Source organism: Hyperoodon ampullatus (assembly GCF_949752795.1).
Source record: "Hyperoodon ampullatus genome assembly, chromosome: 18".
Taxonomy (NCBI): domain Eukaryota; kingdom Metazoa; phylum Chordata; class Mammalia; order Artiodactyla; family Ziphiidae; genus Hyperoodon; species Hyperoodon ampullatus.
In genome coordinates this window covers 48,941,769-48,954,293 of record NC_136931.1, presented here as the reverse complement: position 1 = coordinate 48,954,293, position 12,525 = coordinate 48,941,769, and the positions used below count along the sequence as shown (strand labels likewise).

Genomic DNA, 12,525 nt, shown 5'->3' with positions numbered 1-12,525 from the left:
GTCCCTGGCTAGTTGGCACCCCTTGTGTTCTTCCGGCAAGGGGCTCAGGACAGGGCGGCCCTGGCCTGGAGCTTGTCCTGTCCAGGCTCAGGGTGGGTGGGGCTGATGTTGCGGCGTGTGGTCCTGAAGCCCAGCTCCAGTCTGTTCCCGCCCCAGCGGGAGGCTCAGAGCTGCCAACACTCCCATCCCATCTGCTGGGAGATGTGAGCCCACTCGGTCTGCTTGGCGGCTGGGGGCGGCCATCTGGGGCAGGCCAGCCGGCTGGCTTGGAAAACAGCCTGGGCCCTTCGCTCTGGCCCCCCTGCCTTGGTTAACTGGAGCCTGAGACGTGTGTGTAGACAGGAGAAGGGCAGAACTCTGACCATAAGCTGAACCTTCGCTCCCTAGAAAGGCCCTCTGACCTTTCGGGAAACAGTGACAGCACGACAGCAGCGTCATCACAATATCTGCCGCTCAGAGCACTCACTACCCTGCAGTCTTGTGCTATACCACCTGTGCGTGCCAGTCCAGGAGAACCTTCCCACCTTTCCAGGACACAAGGAACAAACAGTACGAAGTCTATTTTACAGATGAAGAAACTGAGGCATCCAGGGATAAAGCTATCTGCCTGAGCTCACAAGACTAGTGAGTGGCAGAGCCCAACCGAACCCCATGCTGTCTGTTCCCAGAGCCAGAATACAAACTCAACCCCACAGGGAGTGGTGAGTGGTTAAGAGCACGGGCTGGGGACACAGGCAGTCTGGGTTCATATCCTGGCTCTGCCACGGGGGGACCCTGACGAGTGACAGCCCTAGGCCTCAAGAGTCCTCATCTGTAGAATGGGGGGAATGGGACCCACATCATGGGACTACTGAGAGAATTTGAAGGGTCAATGCATATAAAACACTTGGAAGAGTGCCTGGCAGGAATATGTGCTAAAAGTGTTAGCTATTCTTATTACTACTGTCATTACTACTTTTGGGTTATGTGACTCTCTGCCTCCATGGCAGGAAAGCCTTAGGAAGGGGCAAGGCAAACCCTGTTGGCCACTGCCCCTACCTCCAGATGACAGGATGACGAGGTCCTCAGGCCGTAGTGCCCAATAGGCAGCTCTGCAAGGGGCTGGGGCCAGGACTGAGTACACGTGTGGCCTGCATGTGTGTGAGGGCAGAGAAAGGCCTGCTTGTGGCCGTGAACCTCACGGTGGGCCAAAAGTCAAGAGGGCTGACTGAATGTGACAAGGGGACAGGAAACTGAGACCTCTCCCGATGGCTATCCTCACTGGGCTCTCCCCAAGTGCCAGGCCCAGCACTGCCTATTTTATATGGGCAACCTCACCAAGCCCACACTATGGTCCTGTGAGAGTGGGATTCCCATGGGGGAAACAGGCTCTGAGAGAAGAAGCCACGTGCCCAAGGTTTCATAGCTGCTGAGTGACTGTGCCAGGCCTGGTCCTGCCTCAGGACCTTTGCACTGGATGTTCCCTGTGTCTGGAACACTCTTCCAGATGTCCATATGGCTCCTCTCATCTTCTTCAGGTCTTTTACTCAAATGTTCCCTTCCGAGTGACACCTCCCTTGACAATCCTGTCTAAAAATCTTACCACCCCCGCACTTATCTGTCTTCCTTGCTTTACTTTCCACCTTGTCATCACGTACCACGTAGTATAATTTACAAGAGTATCTACGTATTGTCTGCCTCCCCAGCAAAAATGCAGTCCCATGAGCATCTCTGCTGCCTTATTTACACTGTTTCCTCAGTGCCCAGCACAGGGCTGGCCGGTGGTGGTGCTGAGTGAATCTCCGTGGAGTGGATGAACCCCAGGCCTGTGCCCCTGAGCTGCGAAGCCCCTGTCCCCAGCCTGGGGTGGATCAGAGGCTAGTCTGTGGGCGCTGGGGGTGGGAAGTGAACGGAAGCAGGAACGAGCCAGGAATGGCACCGAGCCAGGAATGGCACCAAGCCAGTTTCCAACCTACTGAATAGGAACCACAGCAAAACATTATCCCCTGACCTAGCATCTCCACACTAGAGTCTCACGACTCTCAGTACCTACAACAAAGTCTGGTATTAAAAAAAAAAAATCATTCTACATATTCTGTTTTGATTTAAAACAACAACAAAAGCAATAACATAAAATGCTGGCATTAAGTTGAGTTCATAACTCTTGAATGGGTCTGATATGCAGTGTGGGCCAAGTCAGTGGAATCCCAGAGGCGGCTGAGCGGGGGCTGGAACGTGGGCCGCCACTTCGTCCCGTCACTCACTGAGGTCCCTTAACCTTTCTGCACCTGTTTCATCATTTGTAAATGAGGACTATAGTGCCTTCATCATAGAAATGTCACGATGTTTAAGTGAGTGAACATACAGAACCAGTGTAGAAAATGCCTGACACACAGTGTTGAATAAATCTGCAATATAACGGCAGCTGTAATATTATTGGTTAGTATATGATTGCTGTTGTCCTTTCACCTGGCAGCTCCCCACATGTCATACGACACTTGGATACAGTGTGAGCTGTCACCTCACATTCTGCCCTGGTGTTCATCTGGCCAGAAAGGTGAGGAGAGGGAAGGAGGAGGGTGCTGGGGAGACTCAGGGGCCGCTGACCACCTGTGATCTGGGGCACAAAGTTTTTGGGGCTGCCTCCCCTACGCTGCCATCTGTGTCATCTCATTCCCCCTCAGCAGGAAGGTCTTTGCGAGGGGATGCGGCTACAGCCCTCGGTGCAGCATCTGCCGGTCTGGATGAGGTCCAGGATCGGCCGACCCCACATCCAAACTCCCTGGCAGTGCCTGCCTGTTGGGCTCCCATGTCTGTGCAAAAGCCCAGGCCCAAGGGGGGATGAGGTAATGCAGGGGTGAGGGAGGTCCATTTTGGGGGCCCGCCCAGCTGATGATTGCTCCTTTTCTGAAAAGGTCTTCCTTTGAGGTCTTTTGGAAGTCTCTGTCATTTCCACTGGCCTAGCTCCCCACCTTCTGCTGAGGAACCGCCCCCCTACCACCACCTGTGGGTGGCTCTAACAGAACTGTCGATCACAGTGCCCAGCCTGGCCCCTGGACCCAGGGTGGAGCACATGTCCTAGATCTAGACAGAGTCCTCTATCATCCCTGACAACAGTGACTGGCCCAGGCTTGTGATCCAAGCAGAGCCAATCAAGAGTCCTTCCCAGAGATTCAGCAGATAGGAACGTGGAGGAGAAAGTATAAAGATGGAAAAGATTTGAGCAGCCGGTCCCCATTTTCCCATGACATGGAGAGAGCTTGTTGGTAGCAGAAGAGGATGACATTTACAATGCAAAAAGCAGCAGAGCCAGCTGAGCGGGAGAGATAAGGAGGCAGAGTTCCGGTGACATCATTTGAGTGCCTGGGGCCAGCTATGCCTGAAGCCATTCCTACCCCTGGATTTGCAGTTACATGAACCAATGAGTTCTATTTCTGGCTTAAACCAGACAGAAGTAGATTTCTGCCACTTACACCTTAAGAGTCCTAATCGAGCAGGGTGCCCCCAACGGGCCTTGTTCCCTAGCCACAGCTGACATTTATTCCAAGGGAAGACCTCTGACCAAGCCAGGACAATGGGATCCTCTATTCTGAATGAAAGTAGGCAGGCTGGGACTGTTTTGAGCTGATCAACGTCAACAGCAGTGCCTGCTGCTGAGATTTCCCCAATTCCTGCCCTGCCCGAGACTTGCTGCCTTAATTCTCCTTTCCACTCTGCAGGGCATCTCACAATCCTCAAAGAATCCCCTATATCTCTCCCTTTATTTTTTATACTCATCACAGTTAATCTTTTGCAAATGTCAGAATCTTGGGCTCTGCAGTCAGACACACTGGATTCCAATCCTGGCCACTTAGTCACTGATTTCAGACATGTTTCTGAGACTCAGTCTTCCCTTCTGTAAAATGGGGAGACTGGCAGGATTGCTCTCCTGAGGCTGTTGGAAGGATTACGAGTTAAAACAGGGGAAGCCCTTGCCCACAGAACCTGGCACAGAGTAAGGGCTCATAGATGTGAGTGGCTGTGATTTATGTAATAATAACAATAGCAATGGGACCTACCTCACGGGTCCGGAAGATGATCCTGTACTGGTACTGAGGCCCGTGGTCCTTGTGGTCCTCCAGCTTCTCCCGTTTGATGCTCACGGCCACTGGTCCCAGCTTCTCGTCCACGCCAAAGTAATTGGCATGCTCTGAGAGGGAAGAGCAGGTGAGCTCAGAGTCAGCTCTCTGGGAAGGAGGGGTGACGTCCCACGGCAGGCCTGCTGAGAGGACAGCCGGGGAAGGCTCTTGTGCAACCCGTGCAGAGCGCTTGTGCAGGCTCTTGGGATCCTGGTCACACAAACCTCACGGCTGGTCACGACCACACTCAATGGAGAGACCGTAAGAGGTTATAAAGCCCACCTTACTATACTCCCTTGCCAGTCACAGAAATTTCCTGTCTCAGTGCTCTCATCTGGGAAATGGGGGGCCCTCACGCTACCCATGATTCATAGAGCCGATGTGAGAGTGAAATGAGGCTATGAACAACAACGCTTAGTGCAGTGCGTGCCATGTTATAAACCTGGCTTCGCTGTGACTATCCCATATTTGCAAATGTTCAGCAGCTTAGCTGCCAATTAGCCCTCGTGAAGGGGTTAGATTCTAGTCTAGAGAGGCTTCTGCCCGGCTGAAATCCGGGCCCTGGACTCATTAGATGTGTGGCCCAAGTCGCTTGATGGCATTCTCATCAGTACAATGGTATCAGGAAGGACGGACCCCTCTCTCAGCCGGTTGTAAGGACTAAATAGGTTAATAAGCATGGAGCACTCAGCACAGGGCCGGGCACAGAGTAAGCACATGAGATGTGCTGGCTAGCACTACCCCCAGGGCATGATGTTTGTCACAGAAAAGGACCATGATTCCAGTCCCCAAGCGTCACCTTTATCTAACCATATTTCTATAGATGTAGGAAACTTAAACACTACTCTTTTTTTTCCGTATGGTGACAGAGTCTTTAACAAGTCACAGAGGAAGTCTCCTGTTCTCTCCCCAAAATGACAGCTGTCTCCCCTTTTAAAAAAAACATGCTGCTGTCTTATAATCCTTCCAGGCAAACAGTTCTAACTGATATATAACCCAAGTATCTCCTGCTTGTGGTAGATGCCTACCAGCAATCTGTCTCAAGTCCATGAAGTCAGCAGCTACGCACTGCCAGAAATTCCTTCCCACCCCAGCACTCTCAATATTTAAATGTTGGTTCCTATGCTCATGAGGTGCTCTTGGTGAATCAAAGGCTTATCTAAGGATCAAATGTGTGTTAATTAATGGTCCCAATAAGAACAACACCTGCAGTGGGTTAAACAATCTCCCCAGCTGGTCAGAGAACAGAATAAGTGTGCTCCACAGATATCAGTTCGTTCCTGAAACAGCCGCAGGATCTGTTTTGTCTTCCGCCAATGCATACCCAGTACCTTGCGGTCTTAGCATAAAATAGGCAATCAATAAACACTGACCAATGACTAACTAGTTTCCAGGGCTACAAAGAAATCATTTTTTGAAAGAAAAGCTTCTTTTTAATGCTCCATGATAAGTACTCACTATCTGCCTGATGAAGAACTGTTTTGATGTACAATCTTATTTGATCCTAACCACAGTCCTTCCGTGTAGGTATTCCTACGTGCAAGTTGAAAAGGACGTGTTCTCTGTTGGTTAGGTAGGAAATTAATATAATATAAATGCAAAACCAGGTTGCAAATCCTCTCAGCCTTACTTTCTGGCTACTAGATTCGTCAATTTCAAAGAGCGACCCTGTCAACTTCTCCCATGGGTTGTGGATTTGTTCATGTCTCCCTGTCGCTGTATTAGTTTTTTATTTATATACCCCTCAAACAGGTTGCCAGGTATACAAACGTTCACAACTATTACAGTTTCCTGGTAAATTTTTAAAAAGTCAATAAGAAATGGCCCTTTTGGGTCTTCTAACAAATGCTTTTAGCCTTGAAATCTATTTTGTGTGATACTGATGTCACCTCACCAGTTTTCTCTTGGTTAGTGACTGTCTGAACTCCTTTTTTCATCACTTAATTTTCAGTCTCTGTGTCATTTTGTTTCTGGGCAGGTGATGCTGCTACAATCATCTCTGCTCCTCACACGAGGACACGGAGTCCAAGGGGTAAAATGTGTCACGTAGCTAATAAGCTATGAAAAAGACATCCCAAACCCAGGGCTGTCGGACTCCAACACTGGTGGACCTCCAGAGACTGTACTCTGGACGATCTAGTTGACATTTGTTGTATTTGACTAGGATACTGCTTTAAAAATTTTTTTAAACTAGTTGCTGTGGAGTACTGGCTGCCTATCCATTACCTATTCTTCCCTTCTTTCATTTTAAGAGAAACCCTCTGTTCTTGGAGGAAGAAAAGAGAGGGGCTATGTCTACCTAAAAACTAACATTTCTCAGCCTGCCTTGCAGACAGGTGTGGCCAATAACCAGAAGCAGGTGGCTGGGACTTCTGAGAATGTTCTTTAAAAGGGGCTGACTTGAAAAAAAAGAAAAAGGTAGGGGTGCTGACTTGACATTTCGCCCGAATCCTTTCCTCCTTTTCTTTGCCTGGAAACATGGATGTGATGGCTGGAACTCCAGCAGCCATTCTGGACCAGGAGACCACCCTGAGGGCTCAGAGGCCATGCACTAAGGCTGGCATTCCACTGTTTCTGAGGAGTAACCATACCAGTCCTGGGCTGCACATCTCCAGACTTCTTTATGTGAGACAGATAAACTTCTATGTTGTTTTAAGCCTGTTACTATATCAATTCAATTCTGAATTGATATAGGAGAATTCATATTAAAAAATCTGAATTTCAGGAGAATCTAGAAAAATTGGAAAGGCTGGCAACACTGAGCTTGTCTATACTTCCTGATGACAACAGTGAGCTGGAGCTGAGCAGGAGCTGCCCTTTGTGCAGCCCCTGCCTGGTTTGCTTCCCTCTACTGTCTCCTGCCTGGTCCCTGAGGCTGCCTGGGTTTGTGGTCTCTGCACTACAGCTCTGCTGCCTCCTAGGATTGCCTCATCAGCACCAATGAACTTAACCATGTGTGATGCCTGTGTTAACACCCTCCAAACATCAACAGCTCCGCCATCAAAGGGAATCCAGAACCTGCCATCTTCTTCCCCCCTCCTAGGCTCCCCTAGACCTGCCCATCATCATCTCCTGCCTGGACCATTGCAGCAGCCTCCTCCTCGGTCTCCCAGCTCCCCCTGCCCCCACAGCCTGTTCCCTAGAGGGAGGCTGAGAATACCTGAGTCAGATCAAGGCCCTCTCCTGCTCAGAACTTTCCTGCGGCCCCATCTCACTCCGGGTAAAAGTGAGAGTCCTCACTGTGGCTCACAAAGTCCCACGTGATCTGCCCCGTCACCTGTCTCAGCTCCTTCCACTCTCCCTCAGTCACTCTGTCCCAGCAACACTGGCCTCCGTCCTATTCCTCCAGTGTTCCAGGACTATTGTACTTGTTTCTCGTGTCAGGAACACTGTCTTCAATCTCCACAAGGCTCCCTCCCTCACCTCCTTCACCTCAGTACTCAAAGGGCACCCACCTAGGAGGCCCTCCCTGACCATTCCCTACTGAAAATGCAACTCCCAGCGCTGACACTGTTTCCCTCTTCCCTGCTTTACTTTTCTCCACCCCACTTGCCACCCACCACACCTTAGATAGTTTACATATTTATCTAGTTTTATTGTTTGTCTTACCCTACTAAGACATTAGGAAGACAAGGTTTTTGTTTCAAGCTGGTCAATACTGTATCCCCCAGCTCTAGAAAGTGCCCTGGCACACAGCTGACCCAAGCACCTATTTGCTAAGTTAATGCATATCTACTGTTTCATGTAGCTCAGGGTTTTGGAGTGCTACCCATGTGTCATGAGGCTGGACTCCCTGCATCCTCACAGCCCCTCTCTGAGGGAGGTCTTGTGTCTTTCTGCACCCTCGGTGCCCAGGGCAGGGCCTGGCAGCGAATGAATGAGCAGTGACAGTTTCAGAGACCAGGTGCCTCCCCCACCTCACCTTTGCCCACGAAGTAGTCCTGGTAGTAGCGGGCGCCCAGGTCCACGTGCTCGATGCTGTACTGCCGTGGGCGACTCTGCGTCCTCTGCTGTTCCTTGGGCACCTCCAGCACCGAGATGCTGGCGTTGGTGCGGTAGGCACTCAGGGCGGGCTCCGGCGGGCGGCCCTCTCCGCCGCCCCCACCGCTGCCCGTGGAGCCTGCGGCCGCCCAGGAGAAGCTCACGTTGCGCTCGCACTCACCGCCGATCTCGTTGCGGAAGTGCGGGCAGCTGAGCAGCAGGTCGTTGCTGTTGTCGTCGCCGAGGTCCTGCTCCAGGTTCTCCTTGCAGTTCAAGTCCTCCGTGCTGGTGAAGGCGGGGTCCAGGCCGCCGAGGCTGTGGGCCCGCGACGCCGTGAGGGACGCCATGGCCGAGGCGGCCGAAGCCCCGGTGGTCGTGTTCCGCCGCTGGGCCGTGGACGCCCGGTTGGCGGCCGCCTCGTTGAGGTCGAACAGCATACTCTGCACGTCGAAATGGGCGAAGCTCTTCTGGCAGACCCACGGCCTGCTGGCCTCCGGGGGGCTCCGGCCGTCCTCGGCCTCCCCGGCGCACCGGGCTGCTTCGCCCTCGGCTTTACTGCTCCGCAGCTTCCTGAAGATGGACGAGTCCACCGCATCCCCGCCGCCCAAGCCCCGTGTGGGCTTCTTCCGGGCCTTCTCCTTCTCCTTCATGGGCTGCAGTGGCAACAGGCCGTCCTTGGCGGGCTGTCCGTTGCGGGCGTCCCCCTTGGTTCCACTGCCGCCCCTTGTGACGTGTCGGCCGGGATCGGCACGCAGGAGCTCAGTGAGGCTCGGGGCGCCCCGGGCCTCGGGCTGCTCGCTGCGGAACTCGTTGAGGATGTCGAAGAAGCTCTGCTCGGGCACGCCCTGCACGTCGATGGAGGACGTGCTCCCATACTCGCGGAAGAGCGGCAGCGCCCCCGTGTGCCGGGCGCCCCGGGGCTCCGCCGCGTCCTCCAGGTCGCACTCGCTGAGGGTGATCTCGCTGCTGCTGCGGTGCCGCAGCGGGAGGAAGGCCCTGCCGGGGGACCGGGGCCACCCGTCCTGGAACTCCACATCCTTAGACCTTCTCCTGGAGAGTCGGTGCAAGGCTTTGGACCCTGAGGAAGCCGGGGTGCTGGCGGGGGGCTGTCCGTTCTGTACGCTTCTCATGGAATGGGCCACCTTTGTGGCCTTTGTGCCATCTGTGTCCTGTGAGGGGCTGGGGTTGTTCTGTTCCCTCAGGGCCTCCCGCTTGGGCGGCCAGTCGGCCACTCTTGCCCGCACGCCCATCTTGGGCACCGCGGGGGTGGTGGGACTGGGGCGGGTGGTGGCACTGGCCGGGCTCTCACCCACTGGCTGGGGCATGCTGCCATTCTGGACCCAGAATCCCATGGGAGCGTAGTCCCCTGTGTGCGGGCCGGGGAGGACATCGGCTGCCCTGGTCCCACAGCTGACGGCCAGGTCCACACCATCATTGGGAATGGGCCGATAGGTGGTCATAGTCCACGGGCACTGGAGTGCTACTGGCCCCTGAAAGCTGTAGACTAACTTTATGCGGTCCCCTGGCCCTCAGCCATTGTTCAGGGCCACCAGTCCCAGGATGAAGGATTCTGGCCCCTGAAGCCTGTCGGGAAGGTTGTGAGCCTGTGGAGTCCAGCTCTCCACCATCGCTGTGGACAACTGAGCCAGGACAACCTCACGAGGCAGGCGCTGTCCCGGGGCCTCCAGACTGAGTGGCTCAGCGGGGCAGAGCAAGCGGCAGGTGTGCGCGAGGGCTGGCCCGCTGCAGGGGTGCCTTCCCTGCCATGCTGAAAAGGGAGAAAAGGCAAAGGTGAGATGTGATATTACTGCTCCCAGAGAATGACCTTTTGTTTTTGACAGCTTTACTCATTTAAAAACAAACAAACAAAACCACAAAAACCATTTTATTATGGAAAATTTCAAACATACCCAAAAGCAGAGAGAAGGACATGATAAGCCACCCCACCAGCTTCAACGCTATTAACTATTTGCCATTCCTGTTTCATGTTCCCCTACTCCTCCACTTTGTTTTTGGCACAATATTTTAGAATAAATCCCAGACATCAGGCCATTTTACCTATAAATAATTTAGCTTGTATCTCTAGCCTATAAGGCCTTCAAAAAAAAAGTAATCACGATACCTTTATCATACCCATCTAGATAAATAAGAATTCTTTAATGTCATGTAATACCCCAACTGCATTACATTTCCCCGCATTGTCTCAAAGATGTCTTTTGAAAGTTGACTTGTTCAAATCAGGATCCAAACAAGATCTGTACTCTGCTTTGGCATATATTATTTCTTAAGTCTCCACTACTCTACAACCCCCCCTCCCCCACCTGGATGCTATTTACTTATGGAAGGGATGAGGTCACTTGTCCTGTGGAGCTTCCCACTTTCAGGATCTGGCTGACTGTTCCCTGTGGTGTCACTGAACATGTTCCTCTGCCCCCCATGAGTCCTGTCTACTGGTGGTTGTACACAGAGGCTGCACGGTTGTCCATCTGTTTTGTAGTCCACCTGACCAGCCACCCCGCCAGAAAGGAAGTGAAAAAGATGGAGGAATCACCATGAGCACCGGTGGATTTGGGGGAGGGAATGTCTCTAGAAATCTATGTGATTAATAAATATTGATACTATGAGAGCTGGCAGATCAGCTCCTATTGCTTCTTTGCTGACATGTCCCCAGTGGCTTCTTACTGCATTAGAATAAAATCCAAATTCCTTCCGCTGGCTCATGAGCCCCACAGGAATGGCCAGTCTCCCTGTTGCCTCTCCCCAGCCCCAACTAAGGGATGTGCCTCTCCCATCACACTGGCCTTCTTTTCTGTTCTTCTGACATATCAGGTCCCATATAGGATATGTGGGTATCCTTCCTCAGTGCTTCACCAGGCTGGTTCCCTAACTTGATATTCATTCTTTAATGAAGCCTTCCCAAACCACTCTAGGAGCCTTTCTCTGTCACTCTGCTTTCTTCTTTTTCCTTAGAGGTTACCACTAATTGAAATTAGTTTGCTGTTTACTGATTATCTCCATCACTAAGTTATCAGTTCCAGAACGGCAGGGCTATCTGTGTTGTTCACTGATGTAGCCCCAGCTCCTGGAATAGTGTCCAGGACACTCGTTCACTAATGAGCGAACAGACAGCCTCCACCTGACCTGATGTGTTTAGTGCATCCTGACTTGCAGACCTCTGGGGAAGGGAGTTCATTCTTCTTCTGCCCGGCAACATAAAGTACTCTGCAGGATCACTTCCCTTTGTCTCTACCCTGAGCTTCTGGAAGATGAAACCCTCAGTGGGGAAGGAAGGGGAAAGTGGATCACGGCCTGTGGCAGAACCTGCTGCTTGTCCCAGCAGCTGTGCCCCTTTCTCCTGCCAACAGAACTGATTTTATTCAGGGCAGCAGAGTGCTGGGTCGGCCTGGGCATCTGACTCAAGGTGACTAACAATTACTTTCCCTTGGAATGTGGAACTGGACATGGCCATTGTGAGTGATGTGACTGACTCATGTGAGTCAGCGAGTGTTGGTGCTTTCTGAGTAAGCGGAAGGCCTCCTGTGTGAGCATGTGTATGAGAGTGTGTGTGTGTGTGTGTGTGTACGCGCACGTGTACACGTGTAGGAGGCACTTCACAACTCATGCCTAGAGGTATGGAATTAGCTGGCAGAGAGGCACCGCCGGGGAAGCATGAAGCAGATTCATGGAGCAAAAAAGGGGAGCCTATAGCCTCTGAGAAAGTGAGAACCAGGTGAGGGGAGGGGTGGGGGCGGGGAGCAAGAGCGCCCTCTTCCTGGTTCCCCATGAGCATTCCTGAAGATACCACAGGGAGGCATACAGGGGAGGTGGCAGAGAAGGGGCCGGAAAGTGGAGAGTCCCCAGGGTTGGGCTGGTTAAGGGAGATGGAGGCCAGGTGAAGCCGCGGGGACCTGGACAGCAGAGGCGTCCTCTAAAGAGGTAGCTGGGCCTCAGCTCCTGCAACGAAGCCTTGCAGGCATGTGGATGCCTGATCATGGGATTTTTCAAGAGAAACCAGCAATCTAGAACTGTATGCAACATCTCCCAATCTGAGAAACAAAAACAACAGCTATGACAGCAACAAACTAACATGCAGAGATGACCTCTAAAAGGATTTTCAAGAAACTGCTCATGGTGGTTGCCCCTGGGGAGGGAAACTGGGTATCTTTCCTCTCCACTCCCAGCCCCATCCCTGCTTCATTTATTTTCTTTAGTACTTATACCCACTTATATCTCTGATTTATTCCTGGCCTCCCCCCCCCCCAATAAGAATGTGAGCTACTGTGTATCCCCAGGACCTGTGTTTTGGAAGGGGCAGAAAGGAGCCTCACTTTTTACTGCACATCACTGGCTACCATTTGCATTGCTTACATGTATTCTTAGTCAACAGATGAATTACCAACACACACCACAATGAGGGCCAACAAAGTAAGTATGTGGGCCTGATTTG

The 12,525-nt window shown here is 52.2% G+C and overlaps 1 protein-coding gene across 1 annotated transcript in view; it reads right to left on the bottom strand.

The window, feature by feature from the left end:
- Positions 1 to 9,538, bottom strand: part of SIPA1L3 (signal induced proliferation associated 1 like 3) — a gene marked incomplete at both ends in the record, with an annotated part of 95,511 nt that extends 85,973 nt beyond the window's left edge. Inside the window, 2 exons of the mRNA XM_079723669.1 lie at positions 4,038 to 4,168; positions 8,020 to 9,538. Of these exons, the coding sequence (XP_079579795.1) occupies positions 4,038 to 4,168; positions 8,020 to 9,538 (1,650 nt within the window). The remainder of the gene's footprint in view (positions 1 to 4,037; positions 4,169 to 8,019) is intronic.
- Positions 9,539 to 12,525: the final 2,987 nt, after the last annotated feature.